This window comes from Chenopodium album, chromosome 1, assembly GCF_948465745.1.
Source record: "Chenopodium album chromosome 1, dcCheAlbu1.1, whole genome shotgun sequence".
Classification (NCBI taxonomy): domain Eukaryota; kingdom Viridiplantae; phylum Streptophyta; class Magnoliopsida; order Caryophyllales; family Amaranthaceae; genus Chenopodium; species Chenopodium album.
The window spans coordinates 3,844,293-3,865,550 of NC_137834.1; the positions used below are offsets into that span (position 1 = coordinate 3,844,293).

Below are 21,258 nucleotides of genomic sequence, written 5' to 3' on the forward strand. Positions count from 1 at the left end.
CACGTACGTATTTATGATAATTTCCGTATTTGGATTCACTTGATTGGTGACTTGAATTGTGATTGTATACTAACCGAGGCTAGAGTCTTAAAGATTCACATAAGGTAGAATGAAAATATATTAGCTGGTCGCTAATTATATTGTGAAAATGAATGAATTATAATATCTCTAATTTACTTAATAAATGAAAGGAATACAAAATATTATGTAAAATTTAAACATTAATAAAAATTGTTTTAGATGGTAAATGTATTTTCTATATGTATCGGAAGTTATGGTATGCTTTCGAATATTATTCAAAGCATATTTTAATTTATTAAAAGAATTGGCTAGCTTACGTGGCGCATATATTTTGGATGACGACATAGTACACACATTTTGAAGAGAGCCACGTGACACCAGAATCACCTTTAAAATATAGTATAGATTATTAAGATATTATACATAAATAGACAGAATAAAAGAAATAAGTCTCTTAGCATACAATCCCTCTATGGAGAGAAAAAGACCTCTCGACGGAGGAAAAAGATCTTATGCGAAGGTCAAATAAAAAGGTTAAACGAACCCCAGAACAATCCCCGGTGGGATCTGGTGACACTGAGACCGCGGTAGAGGATGTTGACATGGCCACGGCGGTGGCTGAAACCCTGCCGGGAGAGTTTAAGACTCCTCATAAGGGGTCGTATAGGAAAAAGGCCCAAAATGCGGCTGGATTCAAAGGTGGTGAAAGATCTAGCCCTCAATTGAATGAGGGTTGGGAGTCAGAGGATGATGTAGCGATGGACTGCGACTCTGATGATGAGATGTGTCCTAATTTTCTCTTAACTAAAGAGGAAAAACAGAGACTTAGGAAACCATGGCAGAACGCTTTAATTATCAAGCTCTTTGATAAGAAATTGAGTTATGAGGTTCTAATTAAGCGTTTGAGGATTAAATGGAGTTTGAAGGGAGATATATCCTTAACAGATGTGGGGTATGAATACTATATCGTTCGATTTACAAGTATGGACGACTATAATTTTGTGTTAACACCGGGGCCTTGGATTATTGGCGATAGTTATCTAACTATTAGAAAATGGATTCCTAATTTCGTGGCTGATGATGCTCCAATTAAGCACCTTACAACTTGGGTGAGAATTCCTCAACTCTCTGTGGAGTATTATGATAAGCAGTTCTTGCATAGGTTAGGCTCTCGCATTGGCAGGGTAATTAGTATCGACAGGAACACTGAGTCAATGAGTAGAGGACAATTTGTCCGCTTTAGCATTGAGGTGGATCTTTCTAAGCCACTATTATCTAAGTTCAGATTGAATGGAAGGGTTTGGAGAATCCAATACGAAGGTCTGAAACAAATCTGCTTTACCTGTGGTAAATTGGGGCACAAAGAGAATGGTTGTGATATGGAGATTGCCCTTGATGACAATGGCAGTAAAGTGCTGAGAAAGAAAAATGTTGAAGTTCAAAATCCCCCTTCTAAGGTAAGGCCTGAAGAACAAGATCAGTTCGGTTCATGGATGCTTGTCTGATATGTCTATTTTATATAGTATTTTACCCCCGTCCCTTGGTCGTAATTAGTAGTGTTTTTGGCTCTTTAGAGCCACTTTTATTACTAATTAGTGTTTTCCAGTGTTTTCGTAGTTTTGGTTGAGTTTTGCAGGGAATTGCACATTTGGAGCATTTTCCCGGGATTTTTATGAAGCAACTACGAGCATTGGAGGAACACGACCACTTTTGGAGCCCAAGGCCGGCTAGAGCCATCGAGCCGGTGACTAAGGGCTCGGTGATTTGGATCACGAGGCATTTGGACCATGTATTCGAGACCCGAGAGGAAATATGGATTGGGCCGAGAAATCTAGCCCAATCGAAGTCCAAGCCTCGAAGGAGAAGACCGGGCCCGATCGGGCAAGCATAGACCCGATCGGGCGGATGCACGCAAGGGCAAGATGCGCAGCAAGCCAAGGCGCGCCCGATCGTGAGAGGCTTAGCCCGATCGGGCGGTGCTGTGAGAAGACCTGTGCGAGAAAAAAAAAGGCGGGCCCGATCGGGCGCGTGTTTCTGGAAGGGTCTTTTGACGAGCAATTACTTTCTAATTAGGAGTAGTTTTTAGTTTTGTTTAAGTACGTTTTTAGGACGCTTAATTTAGGAATCTCTTCTTCTTCTCTTAATCTCTTTCTCTTAGACTTTCTCTCTCTACTTAGTCTTCTCTCTCTTAAACTCTCTCAAAACCTTTGTTCCTAATTCTTTCTTTTAATTCCAGATTTATTTTGGTAACGATTTCTTCTCCCTTAATCTTAGTTATTTATTTTATTCCTTTAATCATGTCTTATTTTATTACCTTGATTAATTTAGTTTTTAATATGTGTGAGTAGTTCAATTTCTAGGGTTTATGGGGATCTAATAAATAATATGAAGGGGTAAATTATTGTTGTTGATTATTAATGCTAGATTAATTTCCTATTGATTGATTTAATGCTCTGTGACTAGATTAGGCCTATCTTTTATGCATGAGTTTGACAATATTGATTCAAGAATCGAGAGATGAGAATTAATGTTTAGGTCTAGTTTCAATAGGCAAGTTAATTTATAAATGGTTAAGTCAAGATTCGAGAGATGAGATTTAATACCGATAAATTAATTGTGTGATTGTAATAAGTAGCGAGAGCTCTTTACAATCTGGTTAATTGATGCATTGATGATTGACTATTATTGATTATTGGTATTGCATGATAATTTCTTATTGGATTGTTTTAATGTTTTACAATTGCGGCTTGTAAAAGTATAGCAATATTAAATTGATGAATCGAGCAGATGTTAATTTGATGTTAAAGGCTATTTTCAATAAGGACTTAGATCTAGTAAATTGCGAGAGCCTGTTAGATCTATGTTGATTAATAAATTGCGAGAGCCTGTTAATCATGTTATTTATGCAATGTCAATAATTGATTACTATGTTTTACCCTGGAGTATTATTTATTGGTGAACCTATGCCCTAGATCCCTTTATATATCGTTTTCTCCCTACTCTTATTCTTTGTAGTTTAGTTTCATACTTAATTATAAATATTGGTTACTTAAATAATTTAGATTCTAATAATTAATTAGGAGTAAAAAGACTTGTTTCCCTGTGGAGATCGACCCTAATTCCCTATCTACCTTAGTTAGTGATTTAGGTAATTATTTTTTATTAGGGGATACGACTTTACCCTGTCAGAATCAGGGGGATCGACATCATGCACTGGTTTTTCCGAATACTCACTCGAATTTACGGCTTGGGATTTCAACACTGTAGGGGTTTTCGAAGCAATAGAGAAATCAAATTTATTGGCGCCCTCTACATGTGAATCATAAGGAATAATTTTAGGATCCAAGTTTTCCTTATTTCTAGCAAAATCAAATTGATTTTGTAGATTCTGGGAATAATTTATTTCCATACTCCTAGGTGAAGAACTTTCATTGATAACCTTATTAATTAAGGCAATCCGATTATTTTGGTCTTGATTTTCATTTGAAACTTGCCTCAAGGAATCACCCAAATTAACCACATTCTGGCTTGCCAAATCAACATCCATCTCCACAATTGGAGTTGCCTTAGATAAATGATTCCCTTTTGACGAAATATTATCATCTCCCAAATTAATCACCTCATTGGAAGTAGCCCCCCTGTCCTCGGGCAAAGTTTCCTTAACTGTGCCATTTCTAGCTCCTGCTGATTCTTGTCTTTTAACCAAGTCGGTCATTTCCATATCTTCATCAATTTCCAAAACATTAAACCTCGACCCACTTGCCTTGGTTTGTAGAGCACCATCCCCTTGAGACTTACACAGACTTTTATTCTGGTTTACTTTCTCCACATATATGGCTTTAGGACTGGACCTAGCATCCTTCGGTATCGAACTCTCCCCTACCTGTTTAACTTGAGGAGGAGTAACTGCTTTAGACTTGTTAACAGGTCTCTTTGAACTCCTTTGGACAATGACAGGGTAAAGTCGTATCCCCTAATCAAAAATAATTACCTAAATCACTAACTAAGGTAGGTAGGGAAGTAGGGTCGATCTCCACAGGGAAACAAGTCTTTTTACTCCTAATTAATTATTAGAATCTAAATTATTTAAGTAACCAATATTTATAATTAAGTATGAAACTAAACTACAAAGAATAAGAGTAGGGAGAAAATGATATATAAAGGGATCTAGGGCATAGGTTCACCAATAAATAATACTCCAGGGTAAAACATAGTAATCAATTATTGACATTGCATAAATAACATGATTAACAGGCTCTCGCAATTTATTAATCAACATAGATCTAACAGGCTCTCGCAATTTACTAGATCTAAGTCCTTATTGAAAATAGCCTTTAATATCAAATTAACATCTGCTCGATTCATCAATTTAATATTGCTATACTTTTACAAGCCGCAATTGTAAAACATTAAAACAATCCGATAAGAAATTATCATGCAATACCAATAATCAATAATAGTCAATCATCAATGCATCAATTAACCAGATTGTAAAGGGCTCTCGCTACTTATTACAATCACACAATTAATTTATCGGTATTAAAAATCATCTCTCGAATCTTGACTTAACCATTTATAAATTAACTTGCCTATTGAAACTAGACCTAAACATTAATTCTCATCTCTCGATTCTTGAATCAATATTGTCAAACTCATGCATAAAAGATAGGCCTAATCTAGTCACAGAGCATTAAATCAATCAATAGGAAATTAATCTAGCATTAATAATCAACAACAATAATTTACCCCTTCATATTATTTATTAGATCCCCATAAACCCTAGAAATTGAACTACTCACACATATTAAAAACTAAACTAATCAAGGTAATAAAATAAGACATGATTAAAGGAATAAAATAAATAACTAAGATTAAGGGAGAAGAAATCGTTACCAAAATAAATCTGGAATTAAAAGAAAGAATTAGGAACAAAGGTTTTGAGAGAGTTTAAGAGAGAGAAGACTAAGTAGAGAGAGAAAGTCTAAGAGAAAGAGATTAAGAGAAGAAGAAGAGATTCCTAAATTAAGCGTCCTAAAAACGTACTTAAACAAAACTAAAAACTACTCCTAATTAGAAATTAATTGCTCGTCAAAAGACCCTTCTAGAAACACGCGCCCGATCGGGCCCGCCTTTTTTTTTCTCGCACAGGTCTTCTCACAGCACCGCCCGATCGTGCTAAGCCTCGCACGATCGGGCGCGCCTTGGCTTGCTGCGCATTTTGCCCTTGCGTGCATCCGCCCGATCGGGTCTATGCTTGCCCGATCGGGCCCGGTCTTCTCCTTCGATGCTTGGACTTCGATTGGGCTAGATTTCTCGGCCCAATCCATATTTCCTCTCGGGTCTCGAATACATGGTCCAAATGCCTCGTGATCCAAATCACCGAGCCCTTAGTCACCGGCTCGATGGCTCTAGCCGGCCTTGGGCTCCAAAAGTGGTCGTGTTCCTCCAATGCTCGTAGTTGCTTCATAAAAATCCCGGGAAAATGCTCCAAAGGTGCAATTCCCTGCAAAACTCAACCAAAACTACGAAAACACTGGAAAACACCGATTAGTAATAAAAGTGGCTCTAAAGAGCCAAAAAAACTACTAATTACGACCAAGGGACGGGGGTAAAATACTATATAAAATAGACATATCAAACTCCCCCAAGCCAAACCTTTGCTTGTCCCTAAGCAAAGAGCTCATCAACGAACATATAAAACATGCCTCACCCCAATATAAAAATCAAGCTCAAACGATTCAAGGTAAATCAAATAAACATGCTTCAAGGTCAACCAATCAAATCCATCTAATTACCTTTCCTCCCTAACAATTGTCAAAAAGAGCAAACCACAAGAGCATATAGAATTCAAGACTAGTGCTCACACACTCGACTCTCATTTATGTGGCGAGTAAAGAATGTACTCGATCTCTCTCCAACCAACTCCTTTAATGTGAACAATGCCCTCCCAACTCACACTCTCGTGTATATAAAAACATTGAACGCTCATTCTACTAGTCGACTCGAAATATGCCAAGTCATAACTTGCATTGAAAAACAACACTTTCACATTTACATAACTTCTATGCACAAGGTCGGAAGGTCTTTTAAGCTTGTAATGTAAGGCTAGGGTAAAGGTAGGATAAATTTGGGATTATGTGAGAGAAAAGCTATGCTTAAAGGAGCCATATCCTAATAAAACCCATGATAAAAAATAATGATCATACACATCTCCAACATAACCAACTCCAAACAACAATCCATCAAATATACTCCAAACAATATAAACAATCCCAACACTTACAATTTCACTCATAAGATATGATAATATGGAACTTTGAGTGAAAAACAAACTTTGAACTCATTCTTTTTTTTTTTTCTTTTTTTTCTACTTGAATTTTTTCTTCTTCTTTTTTTTCTTTTTCCTTGAACAACCTTCAAATAGAACATTTGAGCATTAATAAATTTTTTTCTTTTGCTCTTTATTTTCTTTTTAACTCATATTGGAAAATTCAACTTTGAAACACAATATCAATATTTTCCAATCAAAAATCAAAGAACAATAACTCTTCTTTTATTCCCACATTGTGCAAATAATATGCACACCACAACTCCCTCACCTCACCAACTAATAGCTCCCCCAAGCCAAGCTTGGGACTAGTAACCAATGGGGCTCATGTAGGCTTGTAATGTGGCTAAATAAACAATAAAAGGGCACAAGCAACAACATGGGTAACAAGAAGGGAACAAATGTATCTAATACTCTGAAGGCTACCTAAAAGAATGAACGTCTTCGTCCTCCTCATGTGCATAATAATAAGTCATGAAACACTACTCATAGTTGTAAATCAATACTCAAATTCATTGACATACCAGGAATTATGGAACTATCACACATTTCCTAACCAAATCAACTAGTCAAGCACTATAATCACAAGTAGTTGGACAAAATTGACGCATGCTAAGGTTTCAAGGCAATCAAACATCATATCATGATCAACTAATCCACAATATTCATCATCAAATACCAAGAATCGAAACAAATTTTCTCAAGTATGGGGCACAGGGAAGCATGATTTACAATTCATTGGAACGTATTTTTGGATTTTTTTATTTTTCAAATTTTTTTGTATTTTTCATATAAGGGAAGCAATAAAACTAAATTAGAAAGCAAATAAAAACTACACTAGAAAGCAAGTAAATAGAGAGAAAGGAAAGAGAGTTACCAAGCGAAAGATTACCCCCCCCAAGCCAAATCAAGCAATGCCCTCATTGACTTGGGAGTGTAACCTACTCCTCATCCTCATCCATCCTCGAATAGCCGCCACCACCATGGCTAGAACCGGCCCCTCCATGGCTCGAACCACCACCTCCATAACCCGAACCGCCTGCAAAATAGTTAGGGTCTACATTCCCCCCAAGCCCACCAAAAGGAGCATTGGTCCCATATCCATGGACCGATGAATAGTCCACATAGGTACCGTAGGCACTTGGGTCCGTGTATCCCCCTTGGGGGTATTGGAACCAATCGGGGACAAGTGATTCGGGGGGAATAGCCCCCCGACGGGCATAATCATCATACATGGGGTATAAGCCCCGCCCCAAGTTCCTCTCCACAACCCCAACCCTAGCATCTAGGGCTCCTACCCTAGTGTCCAAATTTCTAACCATACCCTCCATCCTCCCTTGCCCACTCTCTATCCGATCCAATTGGCTTCTAAAAGCCAAAAAGTCATATGGGGCGTTAGGGTCGATGTTGTAGTTGGTTGAGGAAGTGGGAATGTGATGTGTGTAGTGTTGGGGTGATGGTTGGTGGAAATGTTGTGGTGGTGAGGGAGGTGCTTGGTGGTGTGCTTGGGCCTCCCCTTGGTCTCCTAATTCAAAGGTATAAGAGGGAAGACCCTTCTCAAATTTAGTCAAGGGGTTAGGCAAGGTGAAAGCATTGTCTCTTCTACCCGACTCCCTATGAATCACCCACCAAGTCTCACCCCCTATCACATTTAACCAATTAAGGCCTCCTAAGTAGGGTGCGTCCATTAAGGTCGGTCCGTCTACCTTACCATCACCGTTAGGAGTCAAACTAAGCTATTTGACCGCTATATGGGTTACTAATCCACCAAAGTAAATTGGGACCCTAGACCTACCCGATTCGCCCGCATTGGCCACCCTCTGAAAGTGTTGGGCCATCCTATGAACTATGTTAAGCTTGTCACTCTTAGGAATCATGTATGATCCTAATAGTTCTAGTTCATCTCTCCTCACATTAGCCGGTTCATGCCTCCCAAAGATGGTAAGGCCAACAAACCGTTGCCAAAGTTTTGGCACGGGATGTTGAATCCAAGTGCCCTTGGCATGTTGGAGGTTTAAGTTAGGATTCCCTGTTAGAGCACGGTAGACAAAAGTAATGTTGTCTTGGGGTGGTTCAATTGGTCTATCGGCTTTCAATTCAAATAATTTTCCAAAATCTTTCAAGGACAATCTAATATCATTATTAAACAATCGAAATTGAACATGAGAGATTAGAGCATTTGATTTTATGACATTAAAACTAGAAATGAATTCTAAAGTCAAATAATCATAAGTATCATAGTGTAAATTGAACAAACCACTCATGCCAATTCCTTTGAATAGTTTTTCAACATGTTTATCAATTCCCAGTCTAGAAAGCGTAGGATGGTGAATAAAACGGGTAGGAATTACCTGCCGTGTGATGAGGTTGAGCATCCTTTGCTTTTGCTCTTGGGTGGTGATGACCACCCTCTCCCACCCCGGAATTTGCAACTCCGGGTCAATGCTAGGTGCTTGTTGCCTCGATCCTTCACCCCTAACAGTTCTAGACCTCTTGAAAGCCATTTTAATGTGAAAATAGTAGGAATTGAAGCTTTCTCTCTCTTAGGGTTTGAGAAGAAATAAAGAGAAAGTGTTGAAAATTTAGTGTAGATTGTAGAGGAAGATGAGAGGAGTTGGAAAATGTAAGAATTTTTAAGTTTGGATGGAAGAATTGGAGGAGATCTTGGAATGAAGTGTGAGTTGAAGGTTTGGAAATGGAGGTTTTAGAGAGAGAAAGTGAAATGAAGAAGATGAAATAAGGGGAAAGTGAGGAAAGAAAGAAGAGAAAAGAAAATAAAGGGGGGACAGGCTGTAGGCGCGCCCGATCGGGCGAATGGGGAAATTTCCAGAATGCAAGTTGTGCGCCCGATCGGGCGAGCTCCGCCCGATCGGGCGCGAACGCGAACATAATTTTTGCCCTTCTCTCGCCCGATCGGGCGAGCTTCACCCGATATTTCTTTTCTTCTCACTCGATTTGAGCCCGATCGGGCGACCTCGCCCGATCGGGAGAAAAGAGAACTTGTTTCCAGGTCTCCTCTCGCGCCCGATCGGGCAGCCGTGCCCGATCGGGCGAAATTAGCCAAGAAATCAGCTCTGCTTGCGTGCCCGATCGGGCGAATTTTTCTCCGATTTTTGCCTCACTTGCGCGCCCGATCGGGCCCGTACCAAGCCCTGGAGTTTCTCCGATTTCTTTTCTTCTTCAAATTTTTCTAAGTCTTTTTACCTGTCAAATTCATACCTGTATAACAACACTTAAAAATGGTAAAATATCACTCTCCTCACCTCTCTAAAATAAAAATAAAATAAGAGAAAAGGAAAACTAATCTAGAAAGCATGAAATACGGGTTGCCTCCCGCAAAGCGCTGGTTTATATAGGTCCCGCACGACCTTCTTACCAAGTACAATTTCTAGGGCCCTTTACCTAACGCTTGATCGGGTGGTTTCTCACCCGGTCTAGCGATGTTTAGGCTGCGATGCGGCTCCCTGACATAACCTGTGGGGCGCCAAGTCGCCTTATCTGGTGGATCCTCCTTGACTTGGAATGGGGGATCTTCAATGCTACGCACTAAAAACCCTTCTTCGATCGAATGTTGCTTCAAATTGTCATTGCGTTCAACACTTGCAACTCGATCTGGCGGAACACTTACCGTAGGCTCGATTCGCACAACTTGCTCGATCGGTTCCACTTGTTCATCCTCGAAACCAAGGCCAACATTGTAGAGTGCTCTTTCTATTGCATCGACTTCCTTCTGCCATTTGTCTATCTCATCTGAAAAGGATGCAACACCAGATACCGCCTCCAAGGGATCTTTTTCAAGAGCTTGGGGCTTGTTAGAATAATTTACAACCACATTAACACTGAAACATTTCTCCTCAGTCATGGAACTTTTGGGGGCATTATTCAGATTAAAAACCACTTTATCGTCCCCTACTGATAGTGTTAGATTACCACTTCTTACATATATGACTGCTCCTGCAGTGTTAAGAAATGGTCTACCCAAAATAATTGGAGTTTGCATATCCTCAGCCATATCAAGAACAACAAAATCTTCAGGTATATAAAATTTACCTACTCTAACGGGGACATCCTCTAAAACACCTAGGGGGTATTTGAAAGAACGGTCGGCCATTTGTAGAGTTATATTGGTAGCTTTTAATTTACCCATATTCAACTTAGAACACACAGATAATGACATGACGCTAACACTAGCACCCAAATCACATAATGCATTATCAATCAAGAGATTGCCAATATGACAAGGGATAGAAAAACTACCCGGATCTTTTAATTTAGGTGGAGACTTATTTTTAAGTACGGCACTACACTCTGCAGTGAAAGCTACTGTCTCTACCTCACTAATAGACCTTTTTCTCGTCAATATTTCTTTCATAAATTTTGCATATGAGGGGATTTGTGTGATCAATTCAGTAAAGGGAAATGTTACCTTCAAATCTTTAACCACCTCCAGGAACTTACCAAACTGCTTATCCAATTTTGTCTTCAATTGACGATTGGGGAAAGGAAGTTTAATAATTGGCTTTTGAGCATTCTTATTCTTATCTGGAGTAGCCACCTTCTCTGGAGTTTTACCCTGCAATGTAGAATTAGGTGTGTTAGTATTATCCTCTAGCCCTGCAGGGCTAGCAACTACATTGTTTGGTTTAATGGAATCAAAATTAGCATTATTTAATAAAATAGGTTCATCAACTCTGGGCATAGAGGGCCCTTCATAGTTTGAACCACTCCTTAGAGTAATTGCAAATGCTTGATCCGTAGGCCTAGTCGGCTGTGCCGGCAGGGCTCCTTGTTGGCGTGCTTGTAGAGTAGCGGAGAGTTGCGCAATTTGATTATCTACAATTTTATTATGCGCTAGAATTTGATCAATTGTCGCATCCCTGCTCTCCATGTGCTTTTGCATATTGACCAACATTGCTCTAATTTCCCCCAAGGAAGGGTCGGAAGATGAGGGGGGTTGTTGTGGTTGATTCTTCTGGCTAGCGTTGGGATGATAGTATTTCTGCTGCTGATGCTGTGGCACCTGTGGTCCTTGTGGTGGTGGATTTTGAACATTAGTGCTCCGGTAGGAAAGGTATGGATGATTCCGATACCCAGGATTGTAAGTGTTGGAGTATGGGTTATTCTGCCTATAAGCTTGGAAGGCATTAACTTGCTCCACGGAACTCCTGCAATCCTGCTCCCAATGACCTACAATACCACAATTTTCACAGAAAGCCTCATTAGAATTATTGTTAATCGCATAAACATTAGCTACATTAGTAGTGCTCAGATTATCTAATTTTTGGCAAATAAAGGTCAGTTGAGCTTGCAAAAAGGATACAGAGTCGACACTATGTTTCCCCTTGTTAGAAAATCCTCTGGGATTCCCATATTGGGAATTGTGTATCGTCATATCTTCAATAACCTGACCTGCATCATCAACATTAAGATTCATAAATCTCCCACTAGCTGCAGAGTCTAAAATTGTTCTAGAAGAATTTCCAATGCCGTTATAAAAGGCTTGGATTAACTGCCATTGTGCTAAATTATGGTGAGGGCATTCTCTTTGTATGTCCTTAAACCTCTCCCAAGCCTCATATAAAGACTCATTGGCTTCTTGGGCGAAGTTCTGAATCGCACTCCGTAGTACTGCTATTCTCTCTGCAGGATAATACTTGTTATAGAAATTCAAAACAAGAGTTTCCCAGTCAGTTATACCAAGCGTAGTTCTATTTAAGCCATTAAACCACAATTTAGCTTTTCCAGTTAAAGAGAAGGGAAAGAGAATCTCCCTGATTTGGTCTTGAGTGACCCCGGCTTGCCTGATGGTGTTGCAATATTGACAATAGTCGGCAATGTGAAGATTTGGGTCTTCACCCTTGGCTCCACTAAATTGCTTCCTCTCTATCATCGTTATAAATTGAGGCTTAATTTCAAATTGAACCCCATCAAGAGCCGGAGTAGGGGTGAGATGTGGAAAATCCGTAAGCTTTGGTTGTGAATAATCACTAAGCTTCTTTGGAGCCGCCATCTCTGATTCTGTGTCTGATGATGTCTCTGAATTGCTAGAATCAGTTGGAGGATCGCGGTGATTATTGTTAGTATCACCAGAATCCGCCAGGATTTGCTTGTAGAAGTTTTTCTGTTTATGGAAGGAACGTTCGATCTCAGGATCGAATGGGATATAACCTGATCTGGAACACCTGGGCATAAACAAAAACTAGAAGCAAATATGAGATTTGTCTCAGAGAACTAACGTTCTCTGAGACAAAAGAGAAATAATCTAGACTACAAAAACAATCAGAAATAAAAAATAAAATCGTTTCCCCGGCAACGGCGCCAAATTTTGACATGGTAAAGTCGTATCCCCTAATAAAAAATAATTACCGAAATCACTAACTAAGGTAGATAGGGAAGTAGGGTCGATCTCCACAGGGAAACAAGTCTTTTTACTCCTAATTAATTATTAGAATCTAAATTATTTAAGTAACCAATATTTATAATTAAGTATGAAACTAAACTACAAAGAATAAGAGTAGGGAGAAAACGATATATAAAGGGATCTAGGGCATAGGTTCACCAATAAATAATACTCCAGGGTAAAACATAGTAATCAATTATTGACATTGCATAAATAACATGATTAACAGGCTCTCGCAATTTATTAATCAACATAGATCTAACTTGCTCTCGCAATTTACTAGATCTAAGTCCTTATTGAAAATAGCCTTTAATATCAAATTAACATCTGCTCGATTCATCAATTTAATATTGTCATACTTTTACAAGCCGCAATTGTAAAACATTAAAACAATCCAATAAGAAATTATCATGCAATACCAATAATCAATAATAGTCAATCATCAATGCATCAATTAACCAGATTGTGAAGGGCTCTCGCTACTTATTACAATCACACAATTAATTTATCGGTATTAAATCTCATCTATCGAATCTTGACTTAACCATTTATAAATTAACTTGCCTATTGAAACTAGACCTAAACATTAATTTTCACCTCTCGATTCTTGAATCAATATTGTCAAACTCATGCATAAAAGATAGGCCTAATCTAGTCACAGAGCATTAAATCAATCAATAAGAAATTAATCTAGCATTAATAATCAACAACAATAATTTACCCCTTCATATTATTTATTAGATCCCCATAAACCCTAGAAATTGAACTACTCACACATATTAAAAACTAAACTAATCAAGGTAATAAAATAAGACATGATTAAAGGAATAAAATACATAACTAAGATTAAGGGAGAAGAAATCGTTACCAAAATAAATCTGGAATTAAAAGAAAGAATTAGGAACAAAGGTTTTGAGAGAGTTTAAGAGAGAGAAGACTAAGTAGAGAGAGAAAGTCTAAGAGAAAGAGATTAAGAGAAGAAGAAGAGATTCCTAAATTAAGAGTCCTAAAAACGTACTTAAACAAAACTAAAAACTACTCCTAATTAGAAACTAATTGCTCGTCAAAAGACCCTTCCAGAAACACGCGCCCGATCGGGCTAGAGGCCGCCCGATCGGGCCCGCCTTTTTTTTCTCGCACAGGTCTTCTCATAGCACCGCCCGATCGTGCTAAGCCTCGCACAATCGGGCGCGCCTTGGCTTTCTGCGCATCTTGCCCTTGCGTGCATCCGCCCGATCGGGTCTATGCTTGCCCGATCGGGCCTGGTCTTCTCCTTCGAGGCTTGGACTTCGATTGGGCTAGATTTCTCGGCCCTATCCATATTTCCTCTCGGGTCTCGAATACATGGTCCAAATGCCTCGTGATCCAAATCACCGAGCCCTTAGTCACCGGCTCGATGGCTCTAGCCGGCCTTGGGCTCCAAAAGTGGTCGTGTTCCTCCAATGCTCGTAGTTGCTTCATAAAAATCCCGGGAAAATGCTCCAAAGGTGCAATTCCCTGCAAAACTCAACCAAAACTACGAAAACACTGGAAAACACCGATTAGTAATAAAAGTGGCTCTAAAGATCCAAAAACACTACTAATTACGACCAAGGGACGGGGGTAAAATACTATATAAAATAGACATATCAGATCCCAATCACCCTGGAAGTATGCGCCCCCCCCGGAGTATACAGCGTTTATCGATTACCCAATGGACGGTCCGACTTTGACCAAGATTCATCCTTTGGCGAACAAGGCTCTACTGGAAGTGAATTCATATCTCCCACCCCAACACAACCCGCCAGCGATGTTAGCAACCGTCGATATTCCGATGGAAATCAAGGGACTGTTAAGGGCGCTGATGGAGGCGTTCTTAACTCTTCTGCCTAATATCCCCTTGAGGGTGTATGGCCGATACCCAAACTTTCCCCAGTTTAATATGTCGATTAAGATTATGATTTGGAATGTGCAAGGTGCGGGCAATAAACTAGCTGCTATCAAGGAACTAGTTAGAATCAATAATCCTACGGTGATGGCCTTAGTTGAAACCCACTTGAGTGGGGATCAAGCTCAAAAAGTCTGTGATCGTATTGGCTTTTCTGGTCAATTTAGAGTAGAGGCTCAAGGGTTTAGTGGAGGTATTTGGTTGTTTTGGAGGGAGGATATTGTTTCCGTCACGATTTTAGACAATAATTCTCAACATGTAACAGTTGAAATTGTGAAGAGAGGGGAAACTCCTTGGTTGTTCTCTGCGATCTATGCTAGTCTGGATTCCTCGCTGAGAAAAGACTTGTGGAAAGAACTGGAAAATATAAAAAATTCCTACTCTGGACCTTGGTTGTTGGGTGGTGATTTCAATGATACCACTAATATGGCGAAGATGAGTAGTACAGGGAATTCAGATATGCATAGAAGAAACAAGGAATTTTCTGATTGGATCAACTCCATGGGCTTGATTGATTTGGGTTGCTCGGGCCCAAGTCATACGTGGTTTAGGGGTCTATCAGAAGAGACCTTTAAATCGGCTAGATTGGATCGTGGTCTTGCGAATGAAGATTGGATATTGAAGTTCCCAGAAGGTTCAGTTCGAAATTTACCCAAATTTGCCTCAGATCATTGCCCTATTATCATTAGTAATACTGGATTTGCGCCTATCCCGACTGCCCTTAAACCTTTTAGGTTTCAAGCAGCGTGGTTTAGGCATGAGAAGTTCGAACACTTTGTAATAGAAAAGTGGAAGAATGATGAACCTCTTATTCCCTTCTTGAAGAAATTTGCTGGAGAATTGACTAAGTGGAATAAAAATGTTTTTCATAACATTTTTAGGAAAAAATATGAACTTATGGCTAGACTAGAGGGAATTCAAAAGAGTCTTGCTAAAGGTGGACCAAGGTACTTGATCAAGTTGGAAGATAAGTTGAAAAAAGAGATGCAACAAGTACTTGATGAAGAGGAGATGTTATGGTTTCAAAAATCACGAGCTTCGGCAATCTGTGATGGGGATAGAAACACGAGATATTTCCACTTATCGACTATAATCAGAAGAAAGCATAATTGGATCGAAACTCTGATGGATAGTGCGAACAATTGGGTTGTGGAAACTGATTTAATTCGAAGTATGGTGCTGGAATATTGGAGCGGGCTATTTACTAAAGAGCCCAATCATGGATATCAAGTGGGCTTGCTGCGTGATTATTTCCCAGTTGTTGAGGAATCTGTATGGGAAACAGCTAGTAGGCCATATGCGGATTATGAGATTTTGGAAGCCTTACAGAGTATGGACCCTTATAAGGCCCCAAGGCCTGACGGTTTTCAGCCCATCTTTTACCAGCGATTTTGGCCAGTAGTTGCTCCTAGCCTGATCCGTACGGTGAAGGATATTCTTGAAGGAAAATATTTTCCGAAGGGTTTTAATGATGCTTTCCTTGTCCTAATTCCAAAAATGGAGGTTCCTCAACGCCCAAATCATTTTAGGCCGATTGGATTATGCAACATAACTTACAAGCTTGTTACGAAGGTTATTGTCAATAGACTGAAACCTTTACTGCCTACTCTCATCTCTCCGACTCAATGTAGCTTTGTGCCTAAGAGACAAATTACTGATAATATAATTATTGTTCAAGAAATGCTACATTCGATGAGAAGAAAGCAAGGTCGAGTTGGTTATATGGCAATAAAAATAGATTTTGAGAAGGCTTATGACCGTCTTAGATGGTCATTTATTCGGGAGTCTCTTATGGAGCTTCGAATCCCTCAAATGATGATTGACCTTGTGATGATGTGTGTAAGTTCGGCCAAGCTTAATATTTTATGGAATGGGGAACCTATGGAAGCTTTTACTCCCTCGAGAGGTATCCGCCAAGGGGATCCCTTATCACCTTATTTGTATGTCATATGCATGGAACGCCTTGCACATTTGATTAATAGAGAGGTTAGACTTGGTACTTGGATGCCGGCCAGGGCAAGTAGAGGAGGGCCCCCTATCACCAATCTTGCTTTCGCGGATGATCTCATTTTGTTTGGAGAAGCATCGGTTGAACAAGCTAGACTTATGAAAGAATGTTTGGATAAATTTTGCTTGGCCTCGGGAAGTAAATTTAGTGTTGAAAAATCTCGTGTGTATTTTTCACCAAACACCAATTTTAATGTTCGAGATGGTGTGTGTGAAGTGCTAGGGATGGAAAGCACGGAGGATTTTGGTACATATTTGGGGGTCCCTACCATTAATGGGAGAGTTACTAAGGCAAGCTACCAATTTCTAGTTGATCGTGTAAACAAGAAATTGGGTGGTTGGCAGACGAAAACTCTTTCTCTTGCGGGGCGTACTGTGCTAGCTCAGACATCTCTTTCAGCTATTCCAATGTATACGATGCAGACAACCAAGGTGCCTAAGGGGATTTGTGATGAGATCGACAGAAAGACTCGAAATTTTGTTTGGGGTAGCACGGATGAGAAGAAACGTGTACATCTTGTTGCTTGGGAGAAGATTGCAAAACCGAAGCTTGAGGGAGGCCTTGGTTTTCGATCTATGAGACAAGCTAATGCGGCTTTCATGTCAAAATTGGGATGGAGGGTGTTGACCGAACCCCAAGCTTTGTGGTCTAGGGTGCTAAGACACAAATATTGCGACCCTCGCTGTGATGTGGAAATGTTCAAGCAAAAGGCTGATTGTTCGAATGTGTGGCGTGGCATAATTGAGAATATTGATATCTTGAAGAAAGGGGTGAGTGTGGCTGTGGGTAATGGAAAAAACACTCGGTTCTGGCTACAACCTTGGGCTGTCAAGGAACCATTATTGGAGCACTCTCTGTTGGAGCCTCAAGGCGAATTACTGCATAGCACAGTAAATGATCTATGGGACTCAAATAGGGGCTGGAAATTCGAAAGATTTGCGGACTTCTTACCTGCTGATATTCTGAAATTGATTCAAGCTTATGAATTAATTGAAGATGAGGAGGCTGTTGATTCGATATATTGGAATGGTTCTCCTAATGGTAAATTCACAATGCGATCAGCAATGAAAATTATAAGGAATGTGAATCAAGTGCAGAACTCGAATGAGAGTCATTGGAAAACTATTTGGAATATGCGAACCCCTCAAAGAATCAGCTTCTTTCTCTGGCTTGCATATCAGAACAAATTGATGACGAATGCAGCAAGATTCTTAAGGCAATTGACTGATGATCCTCGATGTTTGGTATGTGGGTATGTGGAAGAGAATTCTGAGCATATAGTGAGGGACTGTCCTGCTGCAAGAGCGGTATGGAGGAAGATGGATGTTGATGTCAATGCGCTGGAATTTCAAATGTCGTTCCCAGATTGGTTGATAGCTAATCTGCAACACTCTGATCCTAAGCAGAAAGAGGGCTGGCCCCTGGTGTTTGCGGTAACGTGCTGGTGGTTATGGAAGTGGAGAAACACGAGATGTTTTGAAAGCAATCCCTCTATTCCCATTGACCAAGGTTGCTTCATTTTAGCTCGAGTGGGAGACATAAGAATAGCATATGACAAACAAGACGCTAGAAGGAGTGGCAAGAGGAAGAGGGAAGAGGTGCTAATTAGGTGGAACACCCCACCCCATGGCTGGGTTTGCCTTAACACTGACGGTGCAGCGAATGGAAATCCAGGTCCAGCTGGGGCAGGGGGAGTAATTCGTGATCAATATGGTGAGGTTCATGAAATCTTTGCAATGAATTGTGGAAAGTGCACCTGTACTCGGGCTGAACTGTTGGCTGTCATGAGAGGTTTGGCAATCTCATGGAATGGAGGACACAGGAGAGTCCAAGTTAGAGTTGATTCGGAAGTTGTAGTTCGCTTGTTTGTGGAGGAGACTCCAGCCAACTCTCCTTACATTCATATCATCAGAAAATGTAAGGCTTTAATTTCTAGAGAGGGGTGGGAAGTTTCTGTTGGACATTGCTATAGAGAGTCGAATAGGGTGGCTGATTGGCTAGCCAACTTCGGTGTGTCTCTCGACCAGAAACTGATGATCTTCGAGGCGGTCCCAGGGGACCTTCGGGCTGTTTTATTGGAGGACTTGGGTGGAAGAGCAATCCCAAGAAGCATCCCTCGAAGGGATGAAGCTTAGGATAGCTTATTAGCTCTGTTTTGTTTTATTTCTTGTTTTCTTTATTTTTTGTTTCCTGCTCTTTTCTTTTCTAGTTGTAAGGTTTATCTCCCTCGGCTTCACCAAAAAAAAAAAAAAAAAAAAAAAAAGCATACAATAACATGCCATGTCGTACAATTTGTGCCTCTACATATTGTGCTTTTGCCGTTTTGAGCCGTGGCACACTTTTTAAAATCTAAGGCTTAAATTGAATACTAAAATTTGTCATTAAGTAGCAACGTAAGCTAAATTTACCAACTTTACCACTATAATTATTCCCTTGACAAGTTGTCATATGATAGATTGGAACATATGTTTTCGTTTGTAGTTGTTTAATTAATTAAAGCACTACTTCGTACTACATTTGTTCGTATCTCTATATAATTATTTAAGGCAAATCAAGAACAAAATCATATCATCTGGTTTTGAAGAATGGAGAAACTTTCCGATTTCGTCACGCAATTTGGTTTAATATATAGAAGTGGGGTGTTTTTGCGCAGCCCATTGTTTGTCAATATGCCGCTTCATCGTCCAGCAGTAAGTAATTGGGTGCATAAAATATAGTGTCTCCTTGTGTTTCTATACGACGCTTTATAAATCTGCCCCTTAAACTATGTTACCTATGAATATAATAATCCGGCTTTTGGCTATGTTTAGTTCACTTTATTATTGTTTATGTGATCTGATTGGACTTATATTTTCTAATCTCATTTTAATACGGACTTTTTTATTTTTATTTTTATTTTTTTTAATTTGACTAAACTTTGACAATATTTATATGCAAATATATAAGCATAAAATATTTCAAATGAGGTCTTATTCGATTTATATTAATTAGTTGCAATTTTGGAATATTTTATATCTCACAAATAATACCCCAAAGTTGCAACTAAAAAAAATTGAAGGTACGTAGTATATTAATGTATATTTTCTAAATATTTTTTAAAAAAAATTTTTAATAATATTTTTAAAGCGATTAAAAAATGCAAATAAAATGATAAAGTCTAATCTTATCTTATTATTTTTTTATATGAAATAATATGAACTTATTTTTTTACATTTATTTGATAAAAAATATGTAATAAGGTTATGAGATTAAGTGAACTAAACATAAGGCGTGTTCGGCAGTAGCTTTAAGTGGTTTAACCAAGTCAAATCAGTACTTAATAAAAAAAATTGTGTGTTTGGTAATTTAGCGATGGAAGCTAGGTTAATTGTTGTGTTTTTTTTTTTCATATTTGAAGGTAACAACTAGTCAGTCGCTACTATAACAAGCATTTATACTTAGCTTAATTATTTGTCATCACAGCTAACAACTTGTTGACAACTAACAATTACTCTCATAGCTAACAACTAATATCATACGAATTGAAGTAACTAACAACTACCACTACAACTATATTTTGCCGAATATGGCCATAGGCAGTTATATTGAATTAATATTCTCAACTTTTTTTTTATTCTAAACTTTTTAAATAATTGGAAATTAAAAGTGAGATATATGGGAATTAAAAATAGAACGAAGCAGTAGACCAAGCCAAGATGTGTAATTAATTAATACTCCGAAATAAGCTTCATATCTTAATACGAAAAAGGATAGAGTGTAAGCTATAAACACTATATTTAAAACAATCAAAATAACTACCTTACAAGTGTAACTATTATTTTGATACAAAGTTAGTAGGATTATAATGATTTAGAGGTGAAGAGTAATCCATGGAATTGGTTTCTCTTTATGTTGTCTCAAAATAATTGGACATACATCACTAATATATACTAATTAAATTCTCATCCAATAATTGTATGGGTAATGATTTAATTAATGCTAATATTGTCTTACTATATTGAACCATTATATTAATAATTAAGCGTGGTGCATGCATGCATGAGCTTGAGTTCAATTACGTACGGACTAGTGAAGTACATATAATAATATAGGTAGAGTGAGATAAGTGAGTGTATAGTACGAGTAGTATATAAGGGATTGATGTATGAACTTTCACTTCATGTTTTTGTAAGCCATATTTGCCAAAAAAGATAGAGTAATTAAGAAATACTTAAAGGCTCTTTATTATTAGTGGTAATCACCAAAGTATATTTCAGTAAACCTCTTAATTATTTTCTTGACAAACATCATTCACTTTTATTTATCCAGGTATGATGATCTATATCTTTCTCATTTACTTTGTTATAGTATATGATGTGCTCTCTCTATTCCGAACTATTAATAACCAAATCTATAAATATACTATTTATTTCAAATTGTTTCGCCTCAAAAAAGTTGTCTTTACATTAAGTTTTATTTGGAATAATTCTAATATGTCAAATTGAAACAAATAGATATGACATGACTAGTAGCTATGAAATTTTTTCAGAAATGACCTTTTATTTTAACATTTTAATGAGATAGAACCTTAAAAA

The 21,258-nt window shown here is 38.6% G+C and overlaps 1 protein-coding gene and 1 non-coding gene across 2 annotated transcripts; both read left to right on the top strand.

The window, feature by feature from the left end:
• The first annotated feature begins 533 nt into the window (after window positions 1–533).
• On the top strand, window positions 534–1,526 carry LOC145560995 (uncharacterized). Its single transcript, XM_081621854.1, has one exon. It carries the CDS (start codon window positions 534–536, stop codon window positions 1,524–1,526), a length of 993 nt encoding a protein of 330 aa, XP_081477980.1.
• Window positions 1,527–11,871: 10,345 nt separating this feature from the next.
• On the top strand, window positions 11,872–11,978 carry LOC145566188 (small nucleolar RNA R71). Its single transcript, XR_014095377.1, has one exon. It is a non-coding gene; the product is annotated as a small nucleolar RNA R71 (small nucleolar RNA).
• The last annotated feature ends 9,280 nt before the right edge of the window (window positions 11,979–21,258 follow it).